The sequence below is a fragment of the Carcharodon carcharias genome, chromosome 8 (assembly GCF_017639515.1).
Source record: "Carcharodon carcharias isolate sCarCar2 chromosome 8, sCarCar2.pri, whole genome shotgun sequence".
Taxonomy (NCBI): domain Eukaryota; kingdom Metazoa; phylum Chordata; class Chondrichthyes; order Lamniformes; family Lamnidae; genus Carcharodon; species Carcharodon carcharias.
In genome coordinates, this window is record NC_054474.1 from 127,875,875 (window position 1) to 127,894,368 (window position 18,494).

Here is an 18,494-nt window from a genome sequence, read left to right on the forward strand (position 1 = left end):
GAGTGAGTCGGTGCACCAGAAGAAAGAGTTTGAGAGAGCGACGGTGGATGGCATTGAGCATGGATCTCAGAATGTACTGAGAGCAATAGTTTGAGGACGGCTGAATGTCTTGGAGATATTTGTAATCACAGGTGGATCCAAAACTTGACGGGTGCTATTTCATTGGGAATCCTCGTGGAATAAACCTGATCTGGAGACTCTGACTTATTCCGTCTGGATTCCAACAGAAGGGACTTGATTTAGAAAGAACACAGCAAATACAAGCTTCTGCCTCTTGGGGCTCCGAGTTTTGAACAACAGATATTAAATTTAATTTAATAATGCCTGCAAAGTCAGATAATGAGATCGATAAAGAATTAATAATCAGCTGATGCCAAATGTGGCCTGTGTCGCTGATGGATAGAGAAGAAACTTTAATGATTCACTTTGGAGCCAGATATTCAAGACGAGCTTCAGTATCGCAGTAATTTGGGGTTAGCTTAACTCAGCTGCTGGCATCCTGGCCTCTGAATTGAAAAATTATGGCTTCAAGCCTCGCTGCAGGTTTTGATCACAGTCTATGTTGAGATTTGAAACAAAACCAAAAAATGCTGGAAAATCTCAGCAGGTCCGACAGCATCTATGGAGAGAAAGACAGTTAATGAAATGTTAACTCCGTCTTTCTTTCCACAGATGCTGTCGGACCTGCTGAGTTTTTCCAGCACTTTTTGTTTTTGTTTCAGATTTCCAGCATCCACAGTATTTTGCTTTTTTCTGTGTTGATATTTCACTGTAAAGCTGAGACAATGATATGTTGCTGAAGTTGCCATCTTTTGGATAATGCAGTAAGCCATTAGTAACCAGCTGCCCAGGTGGATAGTCATGATCCCAAGGCACTACATAGCCAACCACAGGGAGTTCTCATGGTGTCCTGGCTAATATCCCTCGACCAACACCATCAAAAACAGATTACCTACTGATTGATTCGCTGCTTATGGAATCTTGCCTCGTGGACAGTGGCCCCTGCGTTTGCTTACATAACATTGACTGGATTTTTACAGTACTTCATTATTAGGGAGGAAATGTGGGATTTCCTGAGGAGATGGCATGATGCTATATAAAATAAACCTCTTCACTCTTTGTCTAAGTGAACACACTCCATTCAGAAACACAAATTCTGGTTAATGTTGTTAAATGAATTGGCGGTCAGGGATTAGGTGGAACTACTTTTGTCCTGATACCTGATCCATTTGTTTGAGCTTTTGAAAAGCAAGTGTTCATTCTATTTCCTAAATCTTTACAAACGTTGAGAAGAATTTTTCTTTCGTTGGTCAATGTTGAAAGGGGAGGCGCGGTTAGCTCAGTTGGCTAGATGGCTAGTGCATGGGTCAAACTAATGTCAACAGCACGGGGTTTGATCCCAGTTCCGGCTGAGGTAGACTTTAGGGTCTGCTTCCTCGCCTGTGCCATGGTAAAACACAGCCGTGGTTTGGCAACCCTCAAATCGAGGATGTTACTCAGAGGAGAGAAGTAGAATGCAGAAGGAACTGTTTCTCAATAACCAGTGTGATTTAATGATCAAGGAATGAAAGAGAGAGTTTAAAAACGTCCCACTAGCTAAAAAATAAATGAACTGTAGATAAATGAATATTTTTACTACTGAACCTTTGATCATCTTGAATGTTAGACCCATCAGCTCCTGAGCACCAATAATCCATGCTGACTGTTTTTGCTCATTGGGGGGAAGCCAATAATTGCCTTGTGCATCCAAGTTTCCAATTAATTTATTTTGATTTTCTCAGGTATGGAGGGCTGACATTTGGCAATGTGCTCAAATCTATCCCAGCGTCCTTCAGTACAAAGGCTGCTCCAATGGTGCGGAAGATTGCAGTGAGGAGAACTGCACAGGTAGGGCAAGAGGCTGCTTTTCTAAGGTTAATAACATATGTTGCAACAATCTGCAGTATCTTAACTACACTCGAAAACATGCAAGTAAATACATACAAATATAAAACAAGATGCTAGAGTGACAGAAGCAAACACCATTTTGTTTCAAGTTACAACATTGTGACTTTATGGCCTTGATGTTTACAGGGGTGGGGGAAGTGGTGTATTTTAGCTCACCCTTCACTGTATCTGGCACTCTGCAGCAGAGTCCTGTCGGAAGGTCCTCACCCAGGAATTTCAGGGACATGGTGATCCTGTTGAGCTGAACAGCAGGGCCTCACTTTAATAAAGGTTGCTGTAGCCCTGCCTGACCTGCTGCCTGAAATTGCTACTTGACCAACAGGCAGGAGACTGCAGCAGGTGTGGTCAGATCAGGAGGCATTTGGAAGGGAAGGGAAAGAGGGGCTTGGGAATTCCAGGGCTGGGGTTGCCCAAGGACCTGCGGGATCTACTCCAAGGCTTCTCCTGGTCCACCAGGAACTCAAACAGTGGCAATTTTTAAAAACTTACGTTGGCCCTTCCGGACAGGATTCTGCTGCAGAGTGCCAGATACAAAGCAGGCCTCCCCCTTGTCTTGCTGCATATTATGTCATGATGCCAATGTTTGCTGATGATTGCACAATGTTCAACACCATTTGCAACTCCACAGATACTGAAGCAGTCCATGTCCAAATGCAGCAAGACCTAGACAGTATCCAGGCTTGAGTTGACAAGTGGCAAGTAACATTCATGCCATAAAGTGCCAGGCAATGACCATCTCCAACAAGGGAAAACTCTAACCATCACCCCTTGACATTCAATGACACTACCATTGCTGAATCCCCAACTATCAACAGCCTGTCATTACCATTGACCATCAAATGAACGGGACTAGTCATATAAATACTATGGCTACAAGAGCAGGTCAGAGGCTAGGAATCTTGCAGCGAGTAACTCACTTCCCACCTCTGCTGACTCCCCAAAGCCTGTCCACCAACAACATGGCACAAGTCAGGAGTGCAATGTAATATTCCCCACTTGCCTGAATGAGTGCAACTCCCACAACACTCAAGAAGCTTGACACTATCTATGACAAAGCAACCTGCTTGATTGTCACATGATCCACAAACATTCACTCCCTCCACTACCAATGCACTGTGGCAGCAGTGTGTACCATCTACAAGATATATTGCAGGAACTCCACCAAAGCTCCTTAGATATCACCTTCCAAATCCAGGATCGCTATCATCTAGAAGGACAAGGACAGCAGATAGATGGGAACACCACCACCTGGAAGTCCCCTTCTAAGCCATTCACCATCCTGACTTGGAAATATGTTGCTGTTCCTTCACTGTCGCTGGGTCAAAATCCTTGAACTCCATCCCTGATAGCACTGGGTTTACCTACACCATATGGACTGCTGCGGTTCAAGAAGGCAGCTCATTACCACCTTCTCAAAGCTAATTAGGGATGGGTAATAAATTCTGGCTTAGCCAGCGATGCCCACATCCCATGAAAAAATAAAGAAAGACTGCATCAGTCTCCTCCCATATGTCATGGTGATACTCACAGAGTACAGGGTGCAGCACCCTACCTTGCTGCTTAGGACCTTATTTGGGCTATACTGCCAGACCCCTCTAAATTTATCCTGTCCCTCACCTGAGGCTCTGCTTCAGGTTGAAATGACAGTGGAACTCGCTCAACAATGGCCATGAAGGTATTAAGTGATGAGAGTTATGTAAGAAATTAACAAATGGAGTGTAGATTCATCTTACATCATGTTTGCACAACTTCTTAAAGCACTAACATCAAAACACCTGAACAGGTTGGCAAAACCAGAATAACCTGCTGGGGTAACTTTGGAAATTGTGCAAAGTACATCTTTCTTAATTGGGGCTAATTTATATTTAAAAATTGCTGATGACTGGCATCAGAAATGTCAGCAAAAAATTTATAGAAAGTGATGTGAGCAAAGAAGCAGCTAGATAGTTCCACACCCCCACTTTGGCTTGGCTTTGCCCCAATTTATGCCCATTTTGTTTGGATAAAGCTGATTGTAAAATCTGATTAAAGTTTTGCCGTGTCTAATTTGGGTTTCGACAAATAGGTAAGCAAATGATAGAAAAAACAAAGGATCACTGATCAATGAAAAACAATCTAGAGAACAAATGTCTTGGTTGAAGAAAGAAGTGCTTTTACTGAACCATTGCAAGGATACATGATAACAAGCCAAAAAAAATAGCACATTGAACCTTGGCCAGTGTCTTTTTTTCATTTACTTGACCAGAGTGATGTGACCCATTAAATGTCATGGCTTAGTAGGTGTAACTAGGCTGTACTTGGTGCAATCAGTGACACTCAGTCTTCCCATACAACTTTGTGGGGCATCAGATGTGCATAAGAAAGTAGGTGTTGCTCACAAAGTAAAGTGGTTCCTCAAAGTATATGTGCAGTGGTACCTCCGCAGGAAGCCAGCAGCCTGTGAAAAAATAGGTTTAGCACCGCTGAGTGAATAGGATGGTTTCAATTCTACACTATGATGTGGATACATTACTAGAGGGTGAAATAGTTCATCTGGAGCTGATACCATAGTACTGTGTCGCTGTTGCACTTGTTTAATTGGGTCTTGTGGAGTGCTGTAATTGGACTTGCTGTGCACCAGTTACAGTGCACCAAGATGCTGTCCTGCTCTGACCATAAGATTGGCGTGAAGCGCAAGGATTAAGCAGCAATTCCTTCATGTTTGGAGTTAACTTATAACTAAAAATATTGTCGCTGGCATTGTTGATATGGCAATTGACAGATTTCTGATTTATTGCAGAATGAAGGGTAAGAGTTAGGCCTTGCTAACTGACTTTGCTGATGGGTTGAAGGAGGCCTAATTCTATAAGTCAAACTCATGCTCATTTCACCTCCCTGAGAATCTTTCATTGCCCTTTAATAGAAGGACAACTGGAAGAAAATATATTTTGGAAGTAAAATGGAAACAGTTGCAATCTCACATTAAAACAAACGCAAAGATGAGCATTTAACTAACTCTGCCCACATCTATTTGTTATTTGTGTAGGCATTTTACAACAACAAGGGTTATCACAGCATGCCAACCTATCTGAACACCCTGAACAATGCCATTCTCCGAGCCAACCTGCCCAAGAGCAAGGGCAACCCTGCAGGATATGGTAAGCCCAAAGGATCATATGAATAAACCCTTTGAAACAGAAGTCATTCTGAAGTTAAAAGCAAAACCCTGTTGTCTCTTGCTGTTGATACAGGTGATGAACTAATGAAATTGAATATTTGGTCAGTTTGGTAAAGTCACTGATATCAGCAGTCAAATTCTGCAGATACAGATATGGTACAGTTGAATTTATTCAAGCTTCCATGATTCAGTAACTGAAGTTGTTGTATTTTGTTGAATTGTGCACAGATTTAATACAAATGTAGAATTTTCTGGAACCTCCAGGTTAAAAAATGCCCCTTTCATCTCTGGAACCTGATTCTGAATGAAGCCTAAATTGAAGATCATCCATGTCTGTTAGCTGCAAGAAAAATCACTTGAGACAGTTTTTACCTGTCTCAATGGTTACAGGTTCATAGCTCAGACCTTGCTGATTGACATTAAACTGGCAATTTCACTCAAAGACCACACAGATGGGTGTGAAAAATCAAAGTGCATGCAGCAGGAGGTTAGATTAAAATTTGTTATTGCGGAGAACCTTCACGCTGCATCTGATTTACTGCACACCCATGGTACCTGAAATGAGAGATTTTTCAGTTCTACAAAGTTGACTTTCCTTGCAGTAGCTGCAATCTAACCATTCTCCACCCCCTCCACCCTCCTTCTGGGAGAGGGCTGGCAGGTGGGAGGGCCAAGGTGACCAACCATCCTTTATTTTGTGGGATTGTCCTATATTTTTAACATTTGTCCCGCTTCCTGTACAAAATCCACAACCCCCTTAGAATGTCATTTGTCCCATATTCTGTAATCTCTGTGGCCAGAACCCTGAAATCTGGAAATAATCAGTTGTCTAGAGCTTTTTTTTCAACCGGACCCACAGTTCTCAGGCTCACCACTTGTAGCAGTGCAACAGCCCTGGATTCACTGAATTGATGCTGGCAATGCAGCTGCTTCAAACTTTGCCTTTCTGTTGATGGCTGCTCTTAAAAGTTTCGAGGAGCTGGGACTTTACCATATGGGAGTGACATAAGTCACAAGAACCAAAAAGATCTTGAATAAAGTAGTTAGAAAGGATCAAAAATGTAACTCATGCCTAACATGATGTTCAAACCAAATCAGACACCTAAACCAGGCTGATTTGCTTGACTATACACAGGCTGGTATGATACATACAAGTTTCTAAATAAAGTAAAACAAAAACAGAATTACCTGGAAAAACTCAGCAGGTCTGGCAGCATCGGCGGAAAAGAAAAGAGTTGACGTTTTGAGTCCTCATGACCCTTCGACAGAACTAAGTAGAAATAGGAAAGGAGTGAAATATAAGCTGGTTTAAGGTGTGTGTGTGTGTGTGTGTGTGTGTGTGTGTGTGTGTGTGTGTGGGGGGGGGGGGAGCGGGAGGGGGGGGGTAGGTGGGGAGAGAAGTGGAGGGGGCGTTTGGTTTGGTTGTAGGGACAAGCAAGCAGCGATAGAAGCAGATCATCAAAAGATGTCACAGACAACAGAACAAAAGAACACATAGGTGTTGAAGTTGGTGATATATATCTAAACGAATGTGCTAATTAAGAATGGATGGTAGGGAACTCAAGGTATAGCTCTAGTGGGGGTGGGGGAGCATAAAAGATTTAAAAATATTTAAAAATAATGGAAATAGGTGGGAAAAAGAAAAATCTATATAATTTATTGGAAAAAACAAAAGGAAGGGGGAAGAAACAGAAAGGGGGTGGGAATGGAGGAGGGAGGTCAAGACCTAAAGTTGTTGAATTCAATATTCAGTCCGGAAGGCTGTAAAGTGCCTAGTCGAAAGATGAGGTGTTGTTCCTCCAGTTTGCATTGGGCTTCACTGGAACAATGCAGCAAGCCAAGGACAGACATGTGGGCATTATTTCTAAATAAAGTGTTTGCTTGTTCCATGACTCTGTTATCAATTGTAGAGTAAAGGGTTAACATTAGAAACATACATGATGCTGATCTAATAATGATGTCAGATCACATGACTGAGAAATAGGCAAAATCTGGAAGGAGGAGAAGCTCCAACCTCATGTAGAGGTCCAAATGTGTAAATGCTTGCTGTAAATAAAGAGTAATTGCTTTGAGAAACCATGGACTCGAGCAGCATACTCTGGGAAAACAGACAATCCCCCAAACTGCCGTTTGGACCCCAACCACACAATGAAACATTAATCACAGCACTTTTGTGTTGTTGGAGTGGAGAAGAGGGGAAGTTAACTTTGTACTCATTATGCTATTGATATCTGTACTGCTGAATGGAAATGTCCCAACTTTTTGCATCATATCAATTATTGTTAAATCAGGTGGGCCGACCATCTCTGCTCCATTCATAGGAGGCTTGTTTATGGGGTTGTGATCTAATCTCCCAACTCACTCTTGTAATTATTATTTCTAGCTTCCAAATAATCTGCTTTAATTTCCTGACAACTCCCTTACATTTTCCCTGAGGAGGGCGGGTTAGGACAAGAGAATGTCACGGAGGGGAGCCTCGTATTCATAGCATTAATGAGAGCCCTAGAGTGTTAACAAAAGAGCTTCCACCAACGATATGGGGATAACTATGTCTCCACAACATTTTGTGCTTTCTTTTGCTGGAGATAAAATGGGCAAGATGGTGGAAGATGAAATTTAATACGGACACTTGACATTGGAAAAAAATGGGTGAATCACCGTGTGGTGCCATTGAAGAATGCTACTGAACTATATGCTGAAATAGTGTCCTGTAACTTGGAGAATATTATGGTGTACTCTGGTCAGGGCCCGCCTTTGTTTCAATTTGGTCAACTTGGCACAAGGGTAACATTTAAATCCTGGGGATAGTGCAGAGAAGTGCCAGAAGGCTCCTTCCTGTATTTATCTAGTGACCTTACAGAGCAATACCAAAGTAATGTCACTGCATTGAGACAAAATACTGTTCGTACGGAACTAATCGGTGTGCCCTTCTGAGTGTTATAGTATGCCTTTAAGGGATAGCAGCATGCCATCACTTTAAGGAAAGTGTGTTCTGTGATCCAGCCTCAGTTTCACTTCGGCATGGAGCAAAACACAGACAGCCAGCACTTCAGCTCTGATCTCCTCAAGCTTTCTGTCCATGTACATCTGTTCACATGTGCTTGTTATTAATAAACGAGCTCACCATATGAGTGCCCAATCTCTTATGAGTGATTGGTGCCTTTATATCATTATAATACACACAGCACGGTGTTTAGCAGTAGTTCCACCTAAACGACAAAATGCTCAGCGTGGCACTAAGATTAAGCACAGGTATGACATGGTGAGCAGTCTTAGATCATGCTACATGGCATAAGATGACCCTCGACATTGTAGTCAGACCACAACGGAGTCAAAGCATCGGAGAATATTGAAATTGCAGTGTGTTTTCTTTCTATTCATTGATGGATGAGGGCATCACTGGCCAAACCAGCATTTATTGCCAACCTCTAATTGCCCTTGAGAAGGTGGTGGTGAGCTGTCTTCTTGAACCGCTGCAGATCATGTGGTGTAGGTACACCCATAGTGCAGTTAGGGAGGAAGTTCCATGATTTTAACCCAGTGACAGTGAGGAACTGCGATATATTTCCAAGTCAGGATGGTGAGTGGCTTGGAGGGGAAGTTAACTTGTAGGTTGTGGTGTTCCCATGTGTCTGCTGTCCTTATCCTTCTAGATGGTAGCAGCCGTGGGTTTGGAAAGTGCTGTCTAAGGAGGCTTGATGAGTTCCTGCAGTGCATCTTGTAGATGGTACACACTGCTGCTACTGTGCATCAGTGGTAGAGGGAGTGAATGTTTGTGGGTGGGGTGTCATTCAAGCGGGCAGCTTTGCCTTGGATGGTGTCAAGCTTCTTTAGTATTGTTGTAGCTGCACTCATCGAAGCAAGTGGAGAGTATTTCATCACACTCCTGATTTGTGCCTTGTAATGGTGGACAGGCTTTGGGGAGTCAGGAGGTGAGTTACTTGCCATAGGATTCCTAGCCTCTGACCTGCTCTTGTAGCCACAGCATTTATGTGGCTAGTCCAGTTCAGTTTCTGGTTAATGGTAATCCCCAGGATGTTGATAGTGATGGATTCAGTGATGGCAATGCCATTGAACATCAAGGGGCAATGGTTAGATTATCTTTTGTTGGAGATGGTCATTGCCTGGCACTTGTGTAGCACGAATGTTACTTGCCACTTGTCAGCCCAAGCCTGGATGCTGTCCAGGCCTTGCTGCATTTGAACATGGACTGCTTCAGTATTTGAGGAGCCGCGAATGGTGAGCATTGTGCAATCATTAGCGAACATCCTCACTTCTGACCTTATAATGAAAGGAAGGTCATTAATGAAGCAACTGAAGATGGTTGGGCCGAGGACTCTACCCTGAGGAATTCCTGCAGTGATATCTTGGAGCTCAGATGACCAATCTCCAACAACCACAACCATCTCCCTTTGTGCTAGGTTTGACTCCAATCAGTGGAGAGTCTCCTGATTCTCATTGACTCCAGTTTTGCTAGGGCTCGTTGGTGCCACACTTGGTCAAATGCTGCCTTGATGTCAAAGGAAGTCACCCACACCTCACCTCTGGAGCTCAACTCTTTTATTCCTGTTTGAACCAAGACTGTAATGCAGTCAGGGGCTGAGTGGCCCTGTCAGAACCCAAACTGAGCATCAGTGAGCAGGTTATTGCTAAGCAAGTATCGCTGGATAGCACTGTTGACGGCCTCTTCCATTACTTTACTGATGATCGAGAGTAAACTGATGGAGTAGTAATTGGCCGGGTTGGGTTTATCCTGCTTTTTGTGTACAGGATGTACTTGGGAAATTTTACACACAGTCGGGTAGATGCCAGTGTTGTAGCTGTACTGGAACAGCTTGGCTAGGGGCACTGACTGCACAGAAAAGTTTTGAAACAGAGTGCAGAGATAGCACTCAAGTAAAGAACTGGTAAACAGATGATCCCTAATGGTGAGATTGCAGTGCATAGCCTTTCAGTTCAATGAGTGGGGCAGTGTGTCACGAAAACCAGAAAATGACAGTGATGTGTGCGACGAGGCGAAGAGCGGTGAATGCATGTTTCACACTGTCAATCTCATGATAAACACAGACGTTGTCACACCGTCTGAAGTGTTTGCCAAGATCCAAATTATCTGCTCTAACAAAGTTGGTAACTACTCATTATTGACCAAGATTGACTCGGGGCAAGTGCCAACATACTACCTCTGCGAATTCTAAAAGACATGTATTCATAGACATGGAAGGCCATGACAAAACCTATGGCTGTGAAACTCTCAGCATACAATAGTTCATTGATTCAATGCACAAGTTCCGTGGTCCTGGAGTGCAAGTATCAATCCTCCTGCATGCCACAGATGTTCTACATTGTGGAGCTGAAGGGCCTGGTGATCGCTGGTGTACCAGCATGCCATGACCTCACACCAGTAGTCAGACTCTACAAAGCAGATCAACTTCAGAAACTACTCCTATCACCTCAGTTCATGACATAGCATTGAAATATCCAGAATGTTTTGATAAAATTGGCAGTTTCAAGGGAGCTTCAATGTTATACTTGGAGGAGAAAGCAAATCTGTCAGCTGATCCAGCACATCTTGCACAGCATAAATACCAACAGCCACAAGAAGAAATGGTGAAAGATTCCACATTATAGAAACTGCAGAAAATCATCATGGAAGGATGCCCTGATTCAATTCAACTTGACTACAAATGTGTGCGACCATTTTGGCCTGACCGGGATGAGCTAGGCATCTCCCGGGGAGTCATTTTTAAAAGCAGGCAGGTCACCGTACCAAAATCTTCATCACTCTTACATGGGCATAGATTGGATGAGAAGACTCACAAGCAAGAGAGTCTATTGGCCGGGAATGAACAATGACATTGAAGTTATTGTCAAGAAGCGAGTCATGTCAAGAGCATTTACCAAGTCAACACAAAGAACCATTGATTTCTCATGAAGTTCCTACCCATACTTAGTCCAAAATCACATCTGACCTCGCTCATGTCCATGACACTGACTTCATCGTCATTGTCGACTACTTTACCAATTGCCCCATTATTCGACAATGCACAATACATGATGCACAGCTGTCACACGCACTCTAAGTACTATTTTCAGTTTATCTGGTGTGCCTAGATCATTACCAATAGCGGTCTGTAGTTTATTGGTAAATCATTTCAGGATATGTGAGAGAAGTGGAATACCGATCACACTACATCTTCTCCTCATTACTCTGGATCTAACATCCTAGCTGAATGAATGATTCGCATGGTGAAATCCCTAATTCTCAAATTTAGGCAAACCAATCAAGATCTACACATTACAATGCTACATCTGAGACTGACACCTGTAAATGCAACTATTCCATCACCGGCAGAGCTCATGTTCAGCAGACCAGTGTGTACCAATTTACCTATTCTTACCCATTCTACTCTCTCAGAAACCGGAGAGCAACTTTTAAAACTGCAAGAGAAGATGACCAACATGCACAATTGTGAATACAGAATTACGAAGTTTACAGTTGGGACAAGTTCGCACCCCAGGATCCCACCGAATGTATGTGCCAACAGCCAAGGTGACCAGGATTTGTTCAGAACCAAGGTTCTATGAAGCCATTACGCATAAAAGCACAACGGCAAGGCATAGCTGAGGGCAAATCAGAGCTATTCCAGTTTCTCAACCATCATGCAATCCTATTGCATCTAGGACAAGATCCAAAATGCAACCAGAATAACATCCAAGAATGACAATCCTAGATATCATTGTGTACGAATAAAAACAGCTCCTGACAAGGCTACCATTACAAGGTATGGGCATACCAGTAGATTACCCCTACATTTTAGAGACTCATAGATTCACTAGACATATACACTTATGTAATGCTAATTAGACATGAACATGTATTGTAAATAGTTATACTTGATTGAAGTGGGGGAAAGTGTCTTTGAAAAGAAAGGGGGATGTTGTAATATGCCTTTAGGGGACAGCAGCATGCCATCACTTTAAGGGAAGTGAACTGTGTGATCCAGCCTCAGTTTCATTTCAGCCTGGAGCAGAACACAGACACACAGCTCTGCAGTTGTGATGTCCACAAGCTTTCTGTCCATGTATATCTGTTTACATGTGCCATTCTTAATAAGTGAACCCACAACATATTTGCACAATCCCTTATGAGTGATTGGTGCCTTTATATCATCATAACACACACAACAGTGAGTCCCATATACTGGGGAACAGGTGCAAAATATTACAGTGCTGTTTTGGTGGGGAATAATTGAATGCCTTCATACACTATCTTTAAAGATAATTTCTTAAGTAAATAAGCAGTGAATGTTCCAAGCAGTATATTTGGACACTTGGAAGATCTGATAAATAGGAGGTGGGCTATTGAATGACTTCTTTGCAGTAATTTAAATTGATGGATCCTTAAATTTAATGAAACCATTAAAACCTAAGATTCTTTGCTTAATGATTTTTAGAAAATAAATGATGTAATGAATTAACTGTTACTAATGACAGGAAATCAGCGATAGCATTATCTGACTGCCTGTACTGCGGAGGTCAGTTGTGCTTTGAACCCAGCTGAATTTTTCACAAACTAACACTTTCAGGGGCGGGCGTGCTATGAAAGTGTGGGGATTGGCTGACTTCTTTGCAATTTTGTTCTAAAGTAACCCTTTAAATACCAGAGTCTTCACATATCTGCAACAATGACATAAGTTACTTTTGTGGGGGTGGAGAGGAGGCAATTCAAAATAAAATGAGAATCGGGAAACAGCTTATGGTGATAAAGATCCCTCATTCAACTTTGACTTTTAGTGTTTGAAACTTAACAAAAATTGTTATTACAGATGTTATGTAATAGAAAGCAGATGTGATCTATAAACACTATAAAGTACATTCAGTACAGAATGAGCTGGATTAGCACCGGGATGTGGTAGGCCTTTTGCTAAGTTGATGGTGTGATGAAGGTTCCATCTTTGAACTTACAGTGTCTGGTACCACCTCTGATGCTCGGACAAGATACCAGTGCAAGCAATGTTTTCCCAGTTTCTTTCACGTTACAGGAATCACAATTTCCTGACTGTTGAATCCGATCACTGACTTTCATCCATAAAGCTGAGATTGAGGCAGTGGGCACAGGAGGACATATAGCACTCAGTAAAAATAGAACAACTCTCTTTAACTCTCTTCCCATTGCCATGACTCTCACCTGTGAATATTATACAGAATTAGGCAGGTTGGTGTATGTTTCACGGTACCAATATTTCTCTGAATTGAGAATATGCCAGTTGGTCTGATGGTTTCTTGTGGAAATTATTTGTCCTTGCCCTGATCTGCTCAGCAACCAGCATTTTAAATGTCAATTAGACTTGTTATGCAAATTTATAGTACTGGGCAACAAACAACTGCACAGACACCAAATGCAGAAACCCAGGATTTGCCACGTTGTTACATCAGATCACTTGTCTAATCATTGGTAAACAGCTCTAACTTTGCTTTTGTGGGTTATGGAAGCCCTTAACCCCATGATATTGTGATAGACTGCAGACTGCATGTTTACCTGTTTATGGAAGTTATACATGAGTAACATGCTTCTCAAAGCATGTGAGAAGTTCCACAAAGCTGCCAAGGTAATTTATAAGTACATTCCTTGTTAATGCCTGCATGCTCCAAATCCATATATCCTTATGTAATCCTAAAAACAAGGTAACTTTAAAATAGAATGCAATTAACAATATTATAGGCTGTTGGTTCCCAGGCTGAGTTAAACAGCATTAAGCTTCTCTTACGCTGTGGCCCCTGATTAAGTATAACAGAATGTATTAAAATTTTCCACAGGCTAAGTTGCTTGAACAAGACAAGTCAGTTTTGCCAAGTTTTGTTATATTTTTCTCGTTTTTTCTTTAATGTTATATTAATCTCTCTGAGTTTCTCAGTAATAACTAACTGAATAGATAAACATCAATATATGTGCAAGTTCTTTCTTCCAGTGAGGTGGGAAACCACCATCCCCCACCCCCAATCTCAAAACCTCAACCCAACCCCGCACTCCCACTCACTGGGTCCCATGGTCAAAGTCTCCCTTATTTTATTCCTGAAGAGCTAGACACTGCGAAAGGGGAAGCGGATGTGTAAAACTGGGTGAGGTGACATGGGACCCCATGCTAATTTGCTACCCACCTCTACTGGTATTTTATCAGTGGCAGGGGAGGTGCAGAGTGGCTCATTAATTGAGTACAGGCTTCTTCCCACTACTGTTGCTTTTCTATCAGTGGCAGTGGTGCCCATTCCACGTGGCAAGCCTGCCAGGTAAACCCTGGTTGCAGGTTTGGGTGATTGGTCCCTCCTGTTTGAGCACCCTGTGCCCAACAGAGGGCCCCCCAGTTGACTCCTCCCTGACCTCCCAATCATGGCTCCCCTCCCGACACCACTGGCAAGGCCGCCCCACTTACCTTCCTGCCTGGCCTCCCCCATGGCTTTTTGTCAGGGTCTAACTGCAGTCCCAACAGTGGCCATTGCTCCCGGTGGCACTGCTGGGACTGGACAGCTCTTGGAGGCGGGACACTCTCCCACATAGTTGTGGCTTCCTTGGACATTGGAGACAGGTTCACCCTGACTTTTCAGATGGTGGGTGGGGCCACTGCCCATTGAGTACAAGTGATTACTGAACAGCAATATATTCCACTGATCAACAATTAGCTCATGGATAAAAGATTGAAATATCTTCATATAATAGAACTTTGTATTGAATTACACAGTTCTTTCTAGTGAAGTTTCCCATTTTTGTCAGTTATTGGACATAGACAACAGTCACTGAAATGTATTTATGCTTTATGTTGAAACATACAGCTGTATTTTAACTTCTCCACAATAAGCTAAATATATAGTCGAGCACAATATTAAAAAATGAGTAAAGTCAATGTGTTAAGATGTTCAGGTTTGTGTAGAGCAGTTTAGAGATATCTCAAGGACAAGGAGACTACAAGTACATCCATCCTGTCCATTCAATTATATTTGCTCCTTTCTAGAAGTATCCGTTTATTTGAGTCAAAAAGGTCTTGCAACTACTGCCCGTCTGTCCATGACACCTGAAATGAGAACCTCTGAGGTGTCGTCTATTGGGCTTACATTATGTCCAAATTTTGTCTCAATAGAGATTTCATCAGTCTACCTCCTGAAAGATAGGAGTAAATGGATGTGGGAGATTGCAGTACCCAGTTCACACAATGAGGTGTTGCATTGTTATGGAGACTGTCAAATTGAGGGTGTACTAACACTGCAGTAGTCATCATAGGAACAAGATTAAGCCATTCAGCTGCTCAATCCTGTGCTTCCATTCAGTTAGATTTTGGCTGAACTGTGTCTCAACTCCATGTGCCTTGGTACCCTTGCCTGTCAAAAACCTTTTGATTGCAATATTGAAAACTTCAATTGATCCAGCATGTGAAACCTCTAGGGAGAGAGAGTTCCAGATATCCATTACCATGTGTGTGGAAAAAGTGCTTCCTGACTTCTCTCCAGAATGCCCTAGATCTAACTTTAAGATTATTCTTGATTCCTCCACTAGCAGAAGTAGCTTTTTTGTATTTATCCTTTGAATCCCTTTGTCATTTTAAACAAGCCTGTTAGATCATCCCTGAACCTTTGAAGTTCAAGGGATTTCAAGGCAAGTTTATGCAACCTGTCCTCAAATTCAACATTTAAGCCCTGGGATCATTCTGTTAACAGAAGCCGCACAACGGTTTTCTTTTCACCTTTTGTTTATGGCCAGCACCTCCTCAACAGTTGGACTTTTCCTTGAGCAATATGCATGAAGATCCAGATTTCTGTGTTGCTGTGCAATGCAATATAGAAATTTGACACATTTATGAACAGAAAGATCCAGATGTGAGCAATATTGGGATGGTGTTGGTGACTGAATGTGTTTGTTAAAGAAGTCTTTGTGGTCTTCTGAATGATAACAGCAAGTCTTTATTAACTACTTGGAACTATATTCATATATACAGTGTAGGATACAGGCAAAGAGCTGTCTGCATGTCTATCTAGGTCTTCACACAGCTCTGTTGAACACCACTGACTCTAGGTCTAGGTCATGTGCCTTCTTACATCACTGCGTGGGCGGTATGTACTCAGTCCCACATTAATCCTGTATATGCCAGAACCTTGTACTGCAAGCAACGCTGCGGAAGATCTCTTGTCATGAAAATTAGATTGAAAAGTTGACGAAGGAGGAACCACATTTATACAATTTAAATACTGATTTATTTTTGGTTTTCTTGTCATTCAGGAATGTCAGCCTTAGACTTCCAGTAACTTTAATTCCTTTGATTTAGCAGGATTTACAGAGTGGGAACTCTATTCACCTGTACAACTAACTATGCACTATTTAAGGAATTCTTCAGGAAGCCTGGCTGCCATCAATTAAGAGTCAGTTGACTGCAGAGTAATGGTTAACTAGAATATATTGTATTGGAAAAAAACAGAAACCTAGCTTATCAGAGCTTTTAATGTATATCCTAACTTCGCTAACCATCCATGACTGGTAGCAGCAATATTAATCACAGCAATGTGGGGTATTCATTTTAACCATGAGAAACTGGTTATATGTCATGAACCTGTAAGAAGAATCTTTCTTATCCTGTGTGACTGTGGAAAAGATAAGAGAAAGACTTTGATTTATGATTAAATAAATTCCATACAGTAAAATATTTTTATGAGGGGTAGTAACTGTTGTATTGTCGGAAATGGGAACATAGTTAAAGAGGTTGAGTCGTTCTTTTCTGGCCAGTGCTGCTATGGACTGGTTTTGCCAAGTCTGGTATGAGCTGCCATATTTTCTTCCACTCTGCCTTTTCTTTGCAGTTATATCTTTTCTCAACCTGTCTGGTCAATGTCCAGATTCATATCTTGCAGTTCTATTGTATACAGAGTGACTTATAGGAAAACTTTGTGCTGTTTCAAAAAGTGAAGCATTCACATTCTCAATGATACTGCTTCAGCCATTGAAAACTTGTGTAACAGTGCCATCTATAGGCAGTAACACAACAAACCATTCCTGTTTCAAACTTCCCAAAGGAAAACAAGCAACAAATATATATTTGAAAGTATACAGAGGAATATATATTTAAAATAAAAACATGTCCCTCTTATAATCTAACAGTTCTCCTGTAGCATTGTTCAGATTGAGTCAGAGAGTGTATGCACTGATTTACAACAATCGAATAAGTCAAATATAAACTTCATAAAAATTCTGTCAATTGTCCTGTTGGAGCACTGGGAGATGAATCCGGATGTGATCTTGAACTTAATCAGCACTGAGAGATGATGGTGGGCTGGTCTTGAGCTTTGATAGTGCTGAGAGATGGTCCAGGGGTTTTGAACTTTGGTAAGCTTTGCGAGGCGGACGTGGGTGATGGAGTTGAGCATTGGAAGCACTGTGGAATCGTTCTGGATTTTATAAGCACTGGGTGATGGTCCATCACTTTCAGTTGAGATAATGCCCCTGGTACTGACAGTGCTGGGGTAGAGTTGCTGAATATGGCAACATGGAATAAGTGAGCTATTTCAGTCCGACCTTATTCTGGCAGGGAAGCTTCAGTTCTTATAGAAATGAGAACTTTTGAAATGTTATGGGGAAATGGTATGAGAAAGGATGTGTCAAAGTTGGCTGTCATGTTTTCTACTTTATAACAATAATTGCATTTCTAAAGTACTCCATCGATTGCAAAGCATTTGGGACACTCTTGTGAAAGATGCTATATAAATGCAAATCTTTGTTTTGTTTGTAACTGAAATGCCTCAAATCACAGCTGCTGAATTGAAAATATCACAGATTTGTAGCTCTTGTGTTGAGTTAGCATATAATTTAACTACACAACGTAGCTTCTGTAGTTTCAGAAGGTTTTGAAGTACTGTTTTTAATCATTGTGCTACATTTGTCTTATAGGAATCACAGTGACAAACCATCCAATGAACAAGACCAGTGCCAGCTTGTCCCTCGATTACCTGTAAGAATAAGAGTTAACATTGTATTTAATATTTAATTCTACGCTGCAGATGTTCACCATCAGAGTTCTTTTATGTTGTTTTCCGTAATGTGCACTAACTGTATCATCCCTACCTCTGGGCCAGAAGCTCCAGGTTCAAGTTCCATTTCAGGACCTGTTGGCCAAGGAAGGTGCATTGATAACATGGCCAAACAGGTTGATGATCAGCCTGTAAATCCTCCCAATATGCATGATGGCAAGTGGCAAGAGCAGGAGAGTTCCCTGGTCATCCATGCTGCAGAAGGCAATGGCAAACCACTGCAGTACTTTGCCAAGAATAATCATGGGCCAATCCAGTGGAAGTCCATGGACCCTCCTGGGGAATGTTACCTGAAGGGGAAGAGGAATGTGCACTTAATTGACTA

At 41.9% G+C, this 18,494-nt stretch overlaps 1 protein-coding gene across 11 annotated transcripts in view; it reads left to right on the forward strand.

The window, feature by feature from the left end:
- Positions 1-18,494, forward strand: part of abca2 (ATP-binding cassette, sub-family A (ABC1), member 2) — a 592,304-nt gene that overhangs the window by 498,044 nt on the left and 75,766 nt on the right. For all 11 annotated transcript variants that reach the window (XR_005943747.1, XM_041193236.1, XM_041193243.1 and 8 more), the window contains 3 exons: positions 1,782-1,887; positions 4,973-5,084; positions 18,030-18,090. Coding sequence is in view for 10 of the 11 variants with exons in the window: in XM_041193236.1 (XP_041049170.1) it covers positions 1,782-1,887; positions 4,973-5,084; positions 18,030-18,090 (279 nt within the window). In the remaining variant the exon portion in view is untranslated. The remainder of the gene's footprint in view (positions 1-1,781; positions 1,888-4,972; positions 5,085-18,029; positions 18,091-18,494) is intronic.